Consider the following 15,249-nt stretch of genomic DNA (forward strand, 5'->3'; position numbering starts at 1 on the left):
CTGCTCCTGAGTCCAATGGTGGCGAGCTTTACATCATTCTATCCAACGCTTGGCATTACGCATTGTGATCTTAGGCTTGTGTGAGGCTTGCTCGACAACGGAAACCCATTTCATGAAGATCCCGATGAACAGTTCTTGTACTGACGTTACTTCCAGAGGCAGTTTGGAGCTCAGTTGTGGGTGTTGCAACCCTAGGACAGACGATTTTTGTGTGCTACACGCTCCAGCACTCGGCGGGCCCATTCTGTGAGCTTGTGTGGCCTACCACTTCGCGGCTAAACCGTTGTTGCTCCTAGACATTTCCACTTCACAGCACATAAAAGTTGACCGCAGGGCAAAAACAAATGACGAACTGAGCTCCTCAGTAAGGCCATTTTACTGCCAATGCTTGTCTATGGAGATTGTATGGCTGTGTTCTCGATGTTAATCACCTGTCAGCAACAGGTGTAGCTGAAATAACCTAATCCACTATACTTTTGTATACACTGTATAGTGAATGATCACCTGTTGAGAGAACCGTGCATGCAGCCTGAGGCAAGATACAGAGCGCAATATTTTTTCGCGACATTCTCGAATAATCAACCTATAGTACATCATGCAGTCATATGTGTTTTGATTTCTAAGACATTCTAAGGTTTATCATTCACAACTAAAGTTGCTAAATAACTCTAAATCTAGTGTGTCACTTATGGTCAACATAGCCACTACACATGTGGTCCTTCTGTAGCTCAGTTGGTAGAGCATGGCGCTTGTAACGCCAGGGTAGTGGGTTCGATCCCCGGGACCACCCATACGTAGAATGTATGCACACATGACTGTAAGTCGCTTTGGATAAAAGCGTCTGCTAAATGGCATATATTATTATTATTATATTACATGCACGCACACTTGCTCCATAATGGGAAAAACTATAAAATAATGGCACAGGATTTATAAGCATATCTTGTCTGCTAAATGAGTAAGCCTACAGCCTGTGGCATGGCACAGATAATGTACAGTAGGCCAACTGGTATTCTGTTCTTCTGAAATAAATGTTCTTCATATCATTAAGTTTTTTAAGACGTGCCTAAAATATGTAATGGATTTATTGTGATGGTGTTTATTTAATAGATTAGACTTTGGTAAATGTAGATATTCCAAAGGCGACACCTTGTAGAGTCCATGCCCCGACAAATTGAGCCTGTTCTGAAGGCAAAAGGGGCTGTGAAACTCAATATTAGGAAGGTCTTCCTAATATGTGTATGTGTGTTGAAGGCTAAATGAGAAGGAGCAGAATGCTGACTTTCAAATGGGTGTTAATTAGCAGTCCTTCAATTTTCACACAAACCACTATCATCTGGATTCTCAAGCTTGTACTCTGGTGTAGGCTATACTATAACTGTGGACATATTATGTTCTATACTAAAACAATGTTTTATATGGTGGGCAATGCAGTACTGTGCATCTCTTTTTTATTGTAAGCCTTACAAAAGTTTGTTTTGCTTTGAATGGGAACCACTTGCTTGCCCGAAACAGCGGCCCGCATACAAAAGCATGAAACATTTTCCAAACAAGCAGAGGCAGAAATGCCGATAAAATAAATCACTTACTGTTAGTATAATTTAATTATGACAATGTGCTTTCATCAATTGAAAGTCCTTAATCTATTTTATGAGAATTTGTAAGATTTCTCGTTTGCATAAAATAGACGCAGACCAGTCTTTAAATAATATGTAATAGAATTTATTCTCGGAGCGCGCTACCACTTAAACACATGCATGAGTTTATATACAGATCAGGATGTCATTTCACAGCCTTAACCGAATCCCCTCCTCTCCACCGGGACAAAGTAAGGCGAAAAGTTCATTCTAACTTACTGACACACTCCCAGATAACTTTTGACCCCTCAACATTATCGATCACCACTGAACTGACAGTTTTAATTAACAGAAACCCTAGGAATGCACTCACTGCCTTATCTAAAAACCCCAGAGCCAAGTTTCAGTTGGGTCAACCATAGGCTAACGACCTTATGTGTTTACACAGTCCACAACCCATTTGTTCCTGCCTAGTTGGAATAGTGTTCATTAACATTTTATTACTCCTTGTCCTGTCACACAATTTCTTCTTATGAACTCATATTGTCTATTACTTAAACAACAGAGTATAAGTTCACCTAGATACAATTCTATTTAAAATGGGGATATTGTTTATTCATTTATCCATAATAAATCCATAATAAATTCAACACTTACCTTTGAAGATGGTCCTCTGTTTGCAATCCCAAAGGTCCCATCTACATAACAAATGGTCCTTTTGTTCGAAAAAGTCCTGTATATCCCAAAAAAGTAAGTTTAGTTGGCGCACTTGATTCAGTAATCCAACGGTTTCCCTCATTCAAAATGCATACAAATGAATCTCAAAAGTGAACAAACTTCGTCCAAACAAGTCAAACAATGTTTCTAATCAATCCTCAGGTACCATAATATTTAAATAAACAATCATATTTAAGACAAATAGTAGGTTCATTACTGTAGATAAATAACGAAGTGCTCGCTCTTATCCACACGCGCCACAATACTACAGCCGAAATGGGAGCCACCTAGAAAAACTATATTAATTTGTGAAAAAACAAGACTGAAACTCTTTCTAAAAACTGTTGACATCTACTGGAAGCCCTAGGAACTGCAATCTGGGAGGAATTTCATTGATATTCCCATAGACAGTCATTTCAACGAGTGGTGAGCTCAAAAAAAAAATTCAGGATGGATTCTCCTATGGTGTTCGCCTGCCATACCAGTTATGTTATACTCACAGACATTATTTTAACAGGTTTGGAAACTTCAGTGTTTTCTATCCAATACTACCAATTATATGCATATCCTAGCTTCTGGGCCTGAGTAACATGTAGTTTAGATTGGGCACCTCATTCATCCAAACTTCCGAATACTGCCTCCTAGCCTTTTAGGTACGGTACCATTAAAAAGAGAGAACTGCTTGTTTCATGCCACCTTTGAGGGAGTGACAATATCTTGTAGATGATAGTGACTGCTTTATAGGCTTATTAAATACCATATTCAGAGTACAGACAGCTTTTGATAACTACATTTTTTTTCGCTACAGATTTAAAGAAATTGGGTGATAAAGACTAGTAGAATCCTTTTAACCACAAAGGGATTACATAATGCTTACTATGTACAATCATATTAACCTGAGACGTGCAATTTATTTGAAAAGTTCAATGAAATAACCTGTGATTTTATTTTAGGTACTGATGTACAGATAAGAAGAACATGTACAGTTGAAGTCGGAAGTTTACATACACTTAGGTTGGAGTCACTAAAACTTGTTTTTCAACCACTCCCACACATTTCTTGTAAACAAACTATAGAATTGGCAAATCGGTTAGGACATCTACTTTGTGCCTGACACAACACATTTTTCCAACAATTGTTTACAGACAAATGATTTCACTTATAATTCACTGTATCACAAATCCAGTGGGTCAGAAGTTTATATACACTAAGTTGACTGTGCCTTTAAACAGTTTGGAAAATTCCAGAAAATTATGTCATGGCTTTAGAAGCTTCTGATAGGCTAATTGACATCATTTGAGTCAATTGGAGGTGTACCTGTGGATGTATTTCAAGGCCTACCTTCAAACGTAGTGCCTCTTTGCTTGACATCATGGGAAAATCAAAACCTCCCCAAAAAATGTATAGACCTCCACAAGTCTGGTTCATCCTTGGGAGCAATTTCCAAATGCCGAAGGTACCACGTTCATATGTACAAACAATAGTACATTACATTTACATTTAAGTCATTTAGCAGACGCTCTTATCCAGAGCGACTTACAAATTGGTACGCAAGTATAAACACCACGGGACCACTCAGCCATCATACCGCTCAGGAAGGAGACATATTCTGTCTGCTAGAGATGAACGTACTTTGGTGCGAAAAGTGCAAATCAATCCCAGAACAACAGAAAATGACCTTGTGAAGATGCTGGAGGAAACAGGTACAAAAGCATCTATATCCACAGTAAAACGAGTCCTATATCGACATAACCTGAAAGGCCGCTCAGCAAGGAAGAAGCAACTGCTCCAAAACCGACATAAAAAAACAGACTATGGTTTGCAACTGCACATGGGGACAAAGATCGTACTTTTCGGAGAAATGTCCTCTGGTCTGATTAAACAAACATAGAACTGTTTGACCATAATGACCACTGTTATATTTGGAGGAGAAAGGGGGACGCTTGCAAGCCGAAGAACACCATCCCAACCGTGAAGCACAGGGGTGGCAGCATCATGTTGTGAGGTGCTTTGCTGCAGAAGGGACTGGTGCACTTCACAAAAATAGAGGGCATCATGAGGCGGGAAAATATTGAAGCAACATCTCAAGACATCAGTCACGAAGTTAAAGCTTGGTCGCAAATGGGTCTTTCAAATGGACAATGACCCCAAACATACTTCCAAAGTTGTGGCAAAATGGCTTAAGGACAACAAAGTCAAGGTATTGGAGTGGCCATCACAAAGCCCTGACCTCAATCCTATAAAACATTTGTGGGCAGAACTGAAAAAGCGTGTGCAAGCAAGGAGGCCTACAAACCTGACTCAGTTACACCAGCTCTGTCAGGAGGAATGGACCATAATTCACCCAACTTATTGTGGGAAGCTTGTGGAAGGCTACCCGAAACGTTTGACCCAAATTAAACCATTTAAAGGCAATGCTACCATATACTAATTGAGTGTATGTAAACTTCTGACCCACTGGGAATGTGATGAAATAAATTACATCTGAAATGAATCACTCTCTACTATTATTCTGACATTTCACATTCTTAAAGTAAAGTGGTGATCTTAACTGACCTAAGATAGGGAATTTTTACCAGGATTAAATGTCAACAATTGTGAAAAACTGAGTTTAAATGTACTTGGCTAAGGTATATGTAAACTTCTGACTTCAACTGTATTTTCATAAATAAAGGTAATTGAATCTTCCCATGTGTATTTGATACTTTTGTTTAGTTTAAGCACACCTGGGGTGTAATCATAATTGCCCAACAGTAGGAAACGTTTTGTCAACAAAAACAGGGGTTTCTTATTGGACAAATTCAGATTATTCGCTCCCCATTTTAGTGGTTTGCTTCTTTTTGGTTTCCTACTAGTGAATACACCCCAGGGTATATCCTGGAACAAAATGATTGATACATATTGAATGGAGAATACGAAATGGTTTTGTTTTAAATTATTCATCAAAGTTATGCAGTACATTTTAAAGTGTGTTTATAACAGTCTGTTTATTAAACAAGGTAAAGATATTTCATTTTTTTAAACATTGATCTTCTTAGTTTTACTTCTGTCTTGTGTGTGCATATTAAGTTGTTTAGAAACTTTATATGAAATCACAAAGCAAGACAAGAAAAGGTGTAATAAATCTGCACTATCTTTTCATAGAGAATATAGGTTAACAGTTAATTCATATACAGATTACAGTTTGGATATTCCATACGGAAAAATAACAAAATGTTTACAAGACCAAATACTGAAGAACACAATACTGAATATGGAAATAAAATGGTTGTTCAATGATAAGATTGTTAAGGCTTATACGTAAATAACTGATATAAAACATGAATATTTATAAAAAAGTATCAATATTCAGAAATACAAATCATTACAGTAAGTTCATACATAAACATACCTGTACAAAACCGTTATGAAACGGTACATTGACCAATTTTATTCTCGGAAGAGAGTAAATTGAAGTGGCAGAGTCTGTTGGCATAAATGTTTATTTCCAGGCCAGTGGCTTGTATTGTATTTTTTTTAAACATACTATGAATGTATTTAACAATATTCTCAGTTCCATCTCAAATAAACATCTAGCCTTAGCACCTTGTCCTAAGTAACCTGAAGAATACAGGCTACTATTACCTTCCAGAGCAACCAGAAGGTAAAATTACAGTAAAAATACAACAATACTGTGTGCATACCATGATGAAAGAAACACTTGCAGTAACACTACCATCATATGAAGTTATATGGTTTGAACAAACTCATACTGACTGCACTTTAAAATGTAAACCTGTTGAGAATTAGTTTCACAAATCAAGATAAAACAATCCTGCATGTGGTGGGATTAGGGTTAATATTGGCTAACTATTTGGTCCAACCATGTACTTTCAAATATCATTGTCATGTTTAAACTTTTTTTTTTTAAGCAGCACAGGCCTCTGTAACCAGGCTGGGAAATAGCTTTAACTTGACTTGGTGATATGATTGTGAAGTGTAATGTGACACCAGTGAGAGTATAACAAAGTAGAAGTCAATAAAAATACAAAATATTTCACCTCCAATAAATGTATGTTTGCTATATATTTCTCTAAATATATTCAGAATAGAAATGTAGTTACTCTAGTAACATAGACCTAACCACATTACCAACTTGTCAACATAAGAGGTTGTGACTTAGAACTATCATGACAGAAAGCATTTACTCTCCTTTTCTATCACCTTTGCTAACAACAGCTTGTGTTATGTTAGGATGACCATCAGAAGTTACTTTACAAAAGCTGACATGACTGTTCATAACATTTGTAATGCTCATCTTGATAGCTTTGTGTAGGCCTATTAAGGGCAGTACCAAGTAAAGCCATAAAGCTGACGCACTAGCTAATGTTAGCTTGTTTCCCCAATGAATCTTGACTAGCCTCACGTAGGTGCAAAGCCACCAACTCACATATGTAATACCTGGCCACAAGGAAAACGTCTGAAAAGTTCTGTTGATTTGAACAATTCAGTTGATTTAATTAGTGTCTGATCATATAACCCATATGATCTTGATTAAATTAACCATGACAATTGAACTGATCTTGATGAAACAGTAAACATTCATTATTTTGTTTTTACATTTTGGTGCAATGTTTCACCATTCCACCACGAGAAACAACCTGACAATCGAATTGTCTACATAGTTCCAATTGCTTTTCTCTAAAATGCTGCTTTTGAAGTCTGACCCTGTAAACTTTGCTTGAACAAAAAAAATGCACCAAAAAACATCAGACTTTTGATTAGACACAGTCAATACTCTTAGCTGCCTCAAGTAAATATTTTTGCATTTCCATCGGAAAAGATAGAAAAACATTTGGATCCAAAACCACAAGGCCTGAGAGCGCTTTAAAATTATCTTTGGATGTCGCCAGAACACACCCAGAAAATATGAATCCATTTAGTTTAGGTATAAGGAAAACTATTGAAAAAATATATAATAAATGTAATGGAATAATTTTTTGGGAACATTAAAATGTTAAGGGCCAATGCATAAGACCGTTTGCATAAAGCCTTTGTAAGTGCTCAGTTGTATCCAACACGAGACATTATCCGACATTTGTTCCCATTGACATAAACCTTTGCAAAGAAGGTGCTATGCTCGTTTTTATATTAACCAACCCAATCTGTGTAAAAATGGAACAAGGGTTTGTAAATGAATGTCAGGTGTCATGTGATGCATATGTAGGCCTTGGGTCGATGGACTTATGTGCAGGGCCCCTAAACGTCAGCCTTCCATAGAAAAAGAATACAACAACATACAGTTATGCTGAATTCAGATGAGAGAGATGCGTATTGGGATACTGGGGGATTCAGTCCTCTGGGGGGACTGGTGGCTCACTAGGTGCTCCACTACCGTGTGTTTTGACATGTGCTTCATAAGGTAGGTCTCCTGCAAAGACACAAAATGGACGACTCAAAACCAGTTTGTATCCCGACACAAAAGCATGTTGGCAACCCTGGTTCCAAAATGCAGTTACAACTCGTGCATGCACATGTTGTAAAAGTCAGGAAGCAATTAATGTTCACAATATTATTTTACCACTGTAGATTATTTCTACATGTGGTGAGCTTAAATCGTGCTTAGTTATCATAATGTCCGGCTTGAGCAAATGTTTACAGACACTACAATTGACCAGGACCATAGCAATGCCTTGTATTTGCTGACACTACTACAAACACCTAATACTGAACAGTGGGTTAGAATACTCACTGAGGTGTATGCCCGGCCACACATGTTGCAGCAGTACGCCTTAGCATTTTTGATGGCGTGCGCTGACAGGTGGATCTGTAACGATGCTGAATCTGAGTAGGCACGGTAGCAGTTGGGACATTTGTACGGCTTGTCTTTGTTGTGCTGCCTCTGGTGGGACTACATAGTCCGAGAGAGTGGGGCAGGGAGAGAGAGAGAGAGAGAGAGAGAGAGAGAGAGAGAGAGAGAGAGAGAGAGAGAAGAGGTAAGAGCAACCTAGTCACTCATTGCAGGATAACTATCATTCAGAGCATTCCAGTAAAGTTGTTATGGTATGGTTGAGTAGACTGTTGCTTGACATTTTCAGCAATGATATTCAATTTAGGTCTATTGTTATACATTTTTCCTTGTTGTTTTTGAATAATAATCTCTCATGGAATCTTATTATTTTAATTTGGCAGTATACAATTGCTATTTAGGACTACTTTCAGGTTGAATTGTTACATGTACCACCTTTAACATTACGAAGTGTTTGTGGATCCCAACTTTTCTGGACCCCTCTTCCCGACAGCTAAAGGTCCAGGAGATTATGCACATGTGCGGGATTCTCTGCTCTACTCGATGAGAACAAGCTACTCTGACGAATGGTGCTTGTTTAATAAAGTTAGATCAAAGCTGAATCAATCATTATAAACTGGTTGGATCCTGGATGCTGATTGCACGAGCAGCGTTTCCTTGCAGTGCTATATTGGCCATCACAGACACAGCTATGCCTGCTAAAATTCCCATCTGAAAAGTATGACTATGCCTCCATAAGAATATCATGTTCATGCCGCTGTCCGAATCATCTCAACTCAAACATTATTTCCCCTTGATCCAGCCTAGCATTTAGTTTGGGGGGTGGGGGTCCTTCTGTAGCTCAGTTGGTAGAGCATGGCGCTTGTAACGCCAGGGTAGTGGGTTCGATCCCCGGGACCACCCATACGTAGAATGTATGCACACATGACTGATCCAGCGTCTAAATGGCATTTATTATATTATTATTATATTTAGTTTGGTACAGTTAATATAACCCTCGCTGTCTGCCTGTCCGACCTCTGAAAAAATGTTTCACTTTAGAATTTCGATCTTTGTAGTACCATACATAGAGTGAACGGTGCCCAGGCGACAAGATAACTTTTTCTGAGCCAGTCAAATTCACTCATCAACGTCATTATCAACGTCACTAGCAAGTGACAAGAACATTATGTATCCAGCCTGCATGGCAACCATTTTGTTTAGAATGGATGACCAGTTCTTCTGCATTGGCATAGCAAATATGAAAAAAAAATTATAATAATAACGAATGTAGCATGTAGCAACATGCCCAAAATATCCAAACTTTTGTCCGGACTATATCTTCTGGTGAAAGAATGAAATTGTATGAATTAATTCAAAATATGTAATACATTACTATTTTAACATGTTGGTAACAGTTTTATAAAAGCCAATAAGGCTCTTGAGGCAGTGCTGTATCGTGTCGGGCTAAACAACGCCATTTACCTGTGACTTTATTTATGATACAGCACTGCCTCTTGTGCCTTATTGCTTAATAACATAACCAAATATAATAGCATAGTATAATGTTACTGTAAGCCAAGAAACACCACATCATTTCTATTTTTAAAGATGATTGCGCTAATGGTCACATTATTGTCATGTGGCCCAAACTCAACAGTGTGCGCCACTATGCAAAATATGTGCTTTGATTGAAACTAAACACAGCTAGGCTATGCTACAGTTTGTTAACACACTCTGTTCTAAAATTCCCTCACTGTACATTATTCAAAACAGCCTTGTAGGCTACTTCGCAAACAACACGATGTAACTCAAGAAGATCTAAATGCATATCCCCATGAAACTGATTGAGATCAAATGGTTGGTTTGCAGATGCTGCATGGACATTTCAGTGGTAAAACAGGATTTATCATTCACGATTGACAATGAGAAATTGAAGGGAGGGTAACCACAAAAATGTGTGCATCAAGTAGAGGTACAGAAACACGTGCAGAAAGTGATTTGGATCTTCAAGCTCTGGGCGAAAGGGATCCAGGGGGGCAGGACGAAGTGGTTACCAACGGACCCGCAGCCTCGGCTGGGTCGGGACATTCAAGACTGGGAGAAGGACTGTAAAAAGATTAGTAAATAATCCTGTTATGATGTAGCTACTACTGACCTGGAGGTTAGAGAGCTGGGTAAAGGCCTTTTCACATCCAGGGGCCGCGCATTTATAGGGTCTGTCACCAGTATGGATTCTAAGACGCATGCGGATGATGATAGATGCATGTTAGAGAGAGAATTAACTGAAATATTATGGTTTATTGAGCAAGTACAGCAGAAAATATAATGTAATTACAAAATAACATATGGTGAAATATGGTGTAAACATACTATATATTATGACAGTTGTAAAATAATGGATTCATACACTGGATCATACATTCCACAGTACTACCCAATGTCAGTGTTAATGATGGAAAGCTACTGTACATTCCAGCAATACATCAATGGAATGCTCCGGTTTAAAATATATTTTTAATGTTGTCAATATCATTGTGAAGAGACAGACAGACATTTTCATATGGTGTGGATTGTGGTGGACAACTTTTTTCTCTCCATCGCTTTCTGTTCCATGAAGGTGAACTCAACTGACCTGGTGTGCTGCTGCAGGTGCGAGAGTTGGCGGAAGGAGTTCTCGCAGTAGGAGCAGTGGTAGGGCTTGATTCCCAGGTGGATGCGGAGGTGCTGGGCCAGGTAGGATGCGTTGGCAAAGGACTTGGAGCAGTGGGGACACTTGTGGGGCTTGGCCTCCGTGTGGGACTTGGAGTGGATCTGCATCTCTGACTTTGACATGAAGGTGAGCGGACACACTTTGCATCTGGATACAAGAAAATGGGACTGAGTCAAATCTTATGTCACGGATGAAGGTTCTGTTACGAATGATACTGCAACACCCAATAAGATGTCATGACTGAATGCCTTACTGTACTGTATGTACCCCCTTAAAGTAAAGCGTTACTGATATGTGCATATAACTTAACTACATATCTCAAGTAGGTCAAAAAACATTGAAAATGGGTGATTTATTTAAGAGATAAAACTTTAAACTAAGCGAAACTAAAACTTTTTGAAGTAACCATACCTGTAGGTTTTTCCCTCTTTGGCAGGGAAGGTGATACAGCCCTGGTCGGCGCCAGAGGCCATGATGGGGTAGGGCACAACCAGCAGAGGCCCTCCACTCTCCGCTTTGATCTTCTTCCGCCCACGGGGAGTCTTGGGTGGTGGGCCGAGGAGTCCAGCCAGGCCCCCGCTCTTCATCTGTTCCATGCCAGGGCCGCTGGCCAGCCCAGAGATGATGTTGACCGATGGGGTCCCTCCCAGTCGGTTCTGGCTGCTGGAGGTGGGGGTGAGGGCCTCTGAAGTGCTGTGGCTGTCCGGCCGGGACATAGGGGCCAGACCTGTGTATGGGCACATGAAGACTTACAAATGATAAGCCATGCAAAAAGTTAGCGATTTAGCTTGCTGAGAGACTGAGCTTTTATGCAAACTAATAAGGGACCGTGTTACACTGAAATGTATTTGGCTCTTTTCTGGTCCCTTGGCGTGTAGTACATGGCTGTTGAATGTTTTCATTGATGGTTGTACATATATGTTTCCCATGAGAAAGGGGGTGTGGTTATTACCTGACCGATGGTTGACTCTAGAGGGCTGCTCAACGATCTGTCGCATGTGCCACTCATCCCACAGTCCTTTAACCTTCACTGCTGACTTGTCATCCATATTCACGTCTGCATCAGAGATTGAAGGCAATACAATTAACTGATCTAACTGAGGGACAAATGAGAAAATGACTTTATAAATAGCACCAATTTCAACTCAGCATCCATCCTGAAATCTTACAATGCTCAATAATAAAATGGGAATTATTGAAAACTGGACTGGTAGACATCCACCATATGACTTTCATCTATGCGTTCTCAAATTAAGGCAGAGGAGTTGCGGAGGCAAAACCCCTTAAGACTATTGAGATGCACCATTGAACAGGTCTCAAGCATCACCAGAGCCAAGTGGTGTCTCCAGTGTGCACCTATGTTGTGAGCAGACAGCAGACTGCAAACACTGTTACAGTACCTACCTGGTACAGAGCTGGAGGCTGTGCGGGCGTGCAGGGCGATGTCGGGCTGCTGGACCGAGCCCTGGGGGTGATGCTGGCCCTGCTGGGACTTGGGCATGAGCATGCTGTGCTGCCCCCCGTCCAAGGGGGAGGAGGCCACCAGCAGGGTTTGCTGGGAGGGGGCTGAATTGGTCGGCAGGTGCAGGGGTCGGATCTTCTCAGCCATCAGCTGCTCCTTGATCTTGTTGATGAGCACCAGGTTATCCAGCTGAAAGGGTTAAACGGTCACGCTCAACCGAAAACAGCTCCAGTTTATCAACCATCAAGCTACAGATGATCCCATTATAGTCCTACTTTTGTTGCTGGGTTAATACCTATATGGACATTCTTAGATTGAAATGCTTCTGAGAAAATAATGAGATGCATAATATCAGCCTAGATGGAAGAACAGAAAAAAAGGAAGATGTCCTTACCTGGCTAGGTATGGAAGGAGGCGGAGGCCAGAAGTAGGGGTTGTTGAATCGAGGCTCAGCCATCCTGAGACAGAAACACACATTTTACTGCAGTATTCTATACATTTCAAATACACATCTACAAAGCATTTTTGACAGATGTTATTAAAACTACTTAGATTAAAACAGTGTCAGTTTATATGTCCATATACTTTTTAATTACGGTGACTCTTTGTTTTGGAGAATACCTCATATTTGCCTTTGTTTTCTGAAGTATGGATCCCTACCTGAACATTAAGATACATTGTTTCTTAAAATCAGAGTAAAGTTACAGTAGTAGAATGAAAAAAGTACAATAACGTTAATAGGACGCATACTCAGGTCCACCTCCCAAGACAAACATAGCAGTATTGTACTATATGGCTTATGAAATTGCATTTTTGTGACTGTGTGAATTTGGTTATTGTGTGCATTTTATAACTAAAGTTGTTACATTATTTCTGTTACATAAAAGTAATACTTCTACAAAATATGACATGCCAATAATAAAGTATTCATATAATACTTTTATTGTGGTATTTAGATAATAAACAGAACAATTCACACACAGTCCCAATAATACGTTTTCATAATTATGGGTAGCATTTTTGTATAAAAAACCTATTATGTTCAGTTCAAACTACAGTGAAATAAAGGCCTACCATTTAAGACATGATAAGAATGCAGTCAAAGATGAAAACTTTCACTGTTCACACCTGTCAGTCATTTTCTATTTGCCTACTCTCAATATTCTTTATTCCAGTACTAAATGTTTATTTAACTGTGCCTAAAGATGGCTGAGCACACATTTTTGGGCAGAAATCAGAATAGGTTAAATGTCATCGATGCATTCATTATTTCTTACCAAAATTAATTTCCATTAAAATATGAGTTACGTAGGGTAATTTTGGCAACTTTTCCCTCATAACATGTTTGATTTGGTAGTCTAGACTTTTGTTAGGCTAACACGTGTGCCCTTCGACCTTTCTGGAATTCAGTGACATAATTTGACGATGCGACCATCCGATACAATACCACTCAGACAGTTTTATTTAAAGAAAATTCCAGACAAAAGAGAAACAAAAATGGCAGCCTGACTCATTTTTATAAGGCGAGACGCCATATTCTGCAGATCCCAATATTAGGAGCATCTTCTTTTGCTCCTAAAAGGAGACCGCCTGACACAAAGGTGTGTTTATGTCAAAAACATGAATGTTTGTTTACGACAAATTGCAGGTTAGAATAGCCCGGCCTCTCCACCTCTTAAAAACGGACACTTCCTACAACAACCATGCCCTGCAAAATAACACGGAAATAAGTCAAATGCCCGAGCATTGCACCTAAAAAAATTCATAAATCAACATAATCTATGCCTAAAGGTCACAACCGCACGCTGACAGATATTTTAAAATACATTATCCCAATCTTAACAAAAATGCGTTGAACGTTGCAACTTTTTGACGAACCGAGGGGCAATGCATACATATCTGCACAATGCATACATTGGCAGGTTATCGACTTTCAGAAATACATTTACAAATGACATCAAATAATTGCAGACAGACCTGATGTCCCGATTGCAGATTTTGTCTGGCTTTATAAAATGTTGATGTTCTTTCTGCCTGCCTCCAATTGGTTCAGCGCTTCCGGGTCGCTTTGTTCACTTCTGGGTGCCGCTACACCGCAGCTGCTGAAAACCGACTGAAGGCTGGTTATTTTTAATCTGAATCCATCAAAAACAATAGTTTTTAGCGTGGCTATAATGCTAAACGACAACGCACAAACATTGATCATGTCCAGGAGTCCAAACGCGCCTGTGTCACTTGCGACATTACTAAAAGAGACAGTCCCGTGTACTTTTTATGTATATTAAAGATTCGTAATTTGATCATTAATACCTCTTAAACGGTGCGTGCAAATTTGATATAAATGACATTCCGATTCAGCTGACGATAGTGAACAAGTTACACCCCTTGTTCTTGCAATTGGTATGGTGTTTTGTTTTTGGAGTTCAAATGTAGCTGAAACATTGATCTACGGCAATTACTTTAGTATTTTATGACTTTTCAATTCATTTAAGTTAATTATATGTAAAAAATAAAATATTTGGTCTCTACATTTGGCAATCTACAGTAATTGCTCTTCTGTTTTTACTTTGGCTATTTTCAATACATTTAATTTACTTCAAAAATACTTTCTTAACTTTAATAGCTTCAACCCCAGATGAATTTCATGAATACAACCAACTGCTATTGGTTTAGGGACCTTGTCTGTACAATCTATTGCAATTACTTTTGTATTTTTTTACTTTGGCAATTGAAATTAAATTTGTCTCATTATATGCCAAATAATACTTAACTTTAATAGCTTCTACCCCATATCACTTCAATTAAAAACACTTCCTTCAAACATCAATAGCTTTCACCCCATATGACTATCTGTTATTGGTTCCTCGTCTGTCCAATCCACAGCAATTACTTTTGTACCTTTTGACTTTGCTATTTTTTATGAATTTACATGAAAAATACTGCCATACAACTTAGCTTCAACCCAATATGACTTGCATATAAATACAACTGTTATTGGTTGAGGGACCTCTTC

The 15,249-nt window shown here is 39.0% G+C and overlaps 1 protein-coding gene across 3 annotated transcripts; it reads right to left on the reverse strand.

The window, feature by feature from the left end:
- Window positions 1-5,758: 5,758 nt before the first annotated feature.
- LOC124017461 (zinc finger protein 362-like) lies at window positions 5,759-14,454 on the reverse strand. 3 transcript variants are annotated; one of them, XM_046332663.1, is made up of 9 exons: window positions 14,214-14,454; window positions 12,631-12,694; window positions 12,179-12,398; window positions 11,727-11,831; window positions 11,186-11,522; window positions 10,697-10,921; window positions 10,220-10,298; window positions 8,026-8,184; window positions 5,759-7,704 (listed from the first exon to the last, which is right to left on the reverse strand). In XM_046332663.1, exons 2-9 carry the CDS (start codon window positions 12,691-12,693, stop codon window positions 7,588-7,590), a joined length of 1,305 nt encoding a protein of 434 aa, XP_046188619.1. In that variant the 5' UTR covers window position 12,694; window positions 14,214-14,454; the 3' UTR covers window positions 5,759-7,587. The 3 variants fall into 3 exon arrangements, with proteins under 3 accessions (XP_046188619.1, XP_046188617.1, XP_046188618.1); XM_046332661.1 differs by having other exon boundaries at window positions 12,179-12,425; window positions 14,214-14,444; XM_046332662.1 differs by having other exon boundaries at window positions 11,186-11,501; window positions 12,179-12,425; window positions 14,214-14,360.
- Window positions 14,455-15,249: the final 795 nt, after the last annotated feature.

The sequence above is a fragment of the Oncorhynchus gorbuscha genome, unplaced genomic scaffold, assembly GCF_021184085.1.
Source record: "Oncorhynchus gorbuscha isolate QuinsamMale2020 ecotype Even-year unplaced genomic scaffold, OgorEven_v1.0 Un_scaffold_21:::fragment_4:::debris, whole genome shotgun sequence".
Classification (NCBI taxonomy): Eukaryota; Metazoa; Chordata; class Actinopteri; order Salmoniformes; family Salmonidae; genus Oncorhynchus; species Oncorhynchus gorbuscha.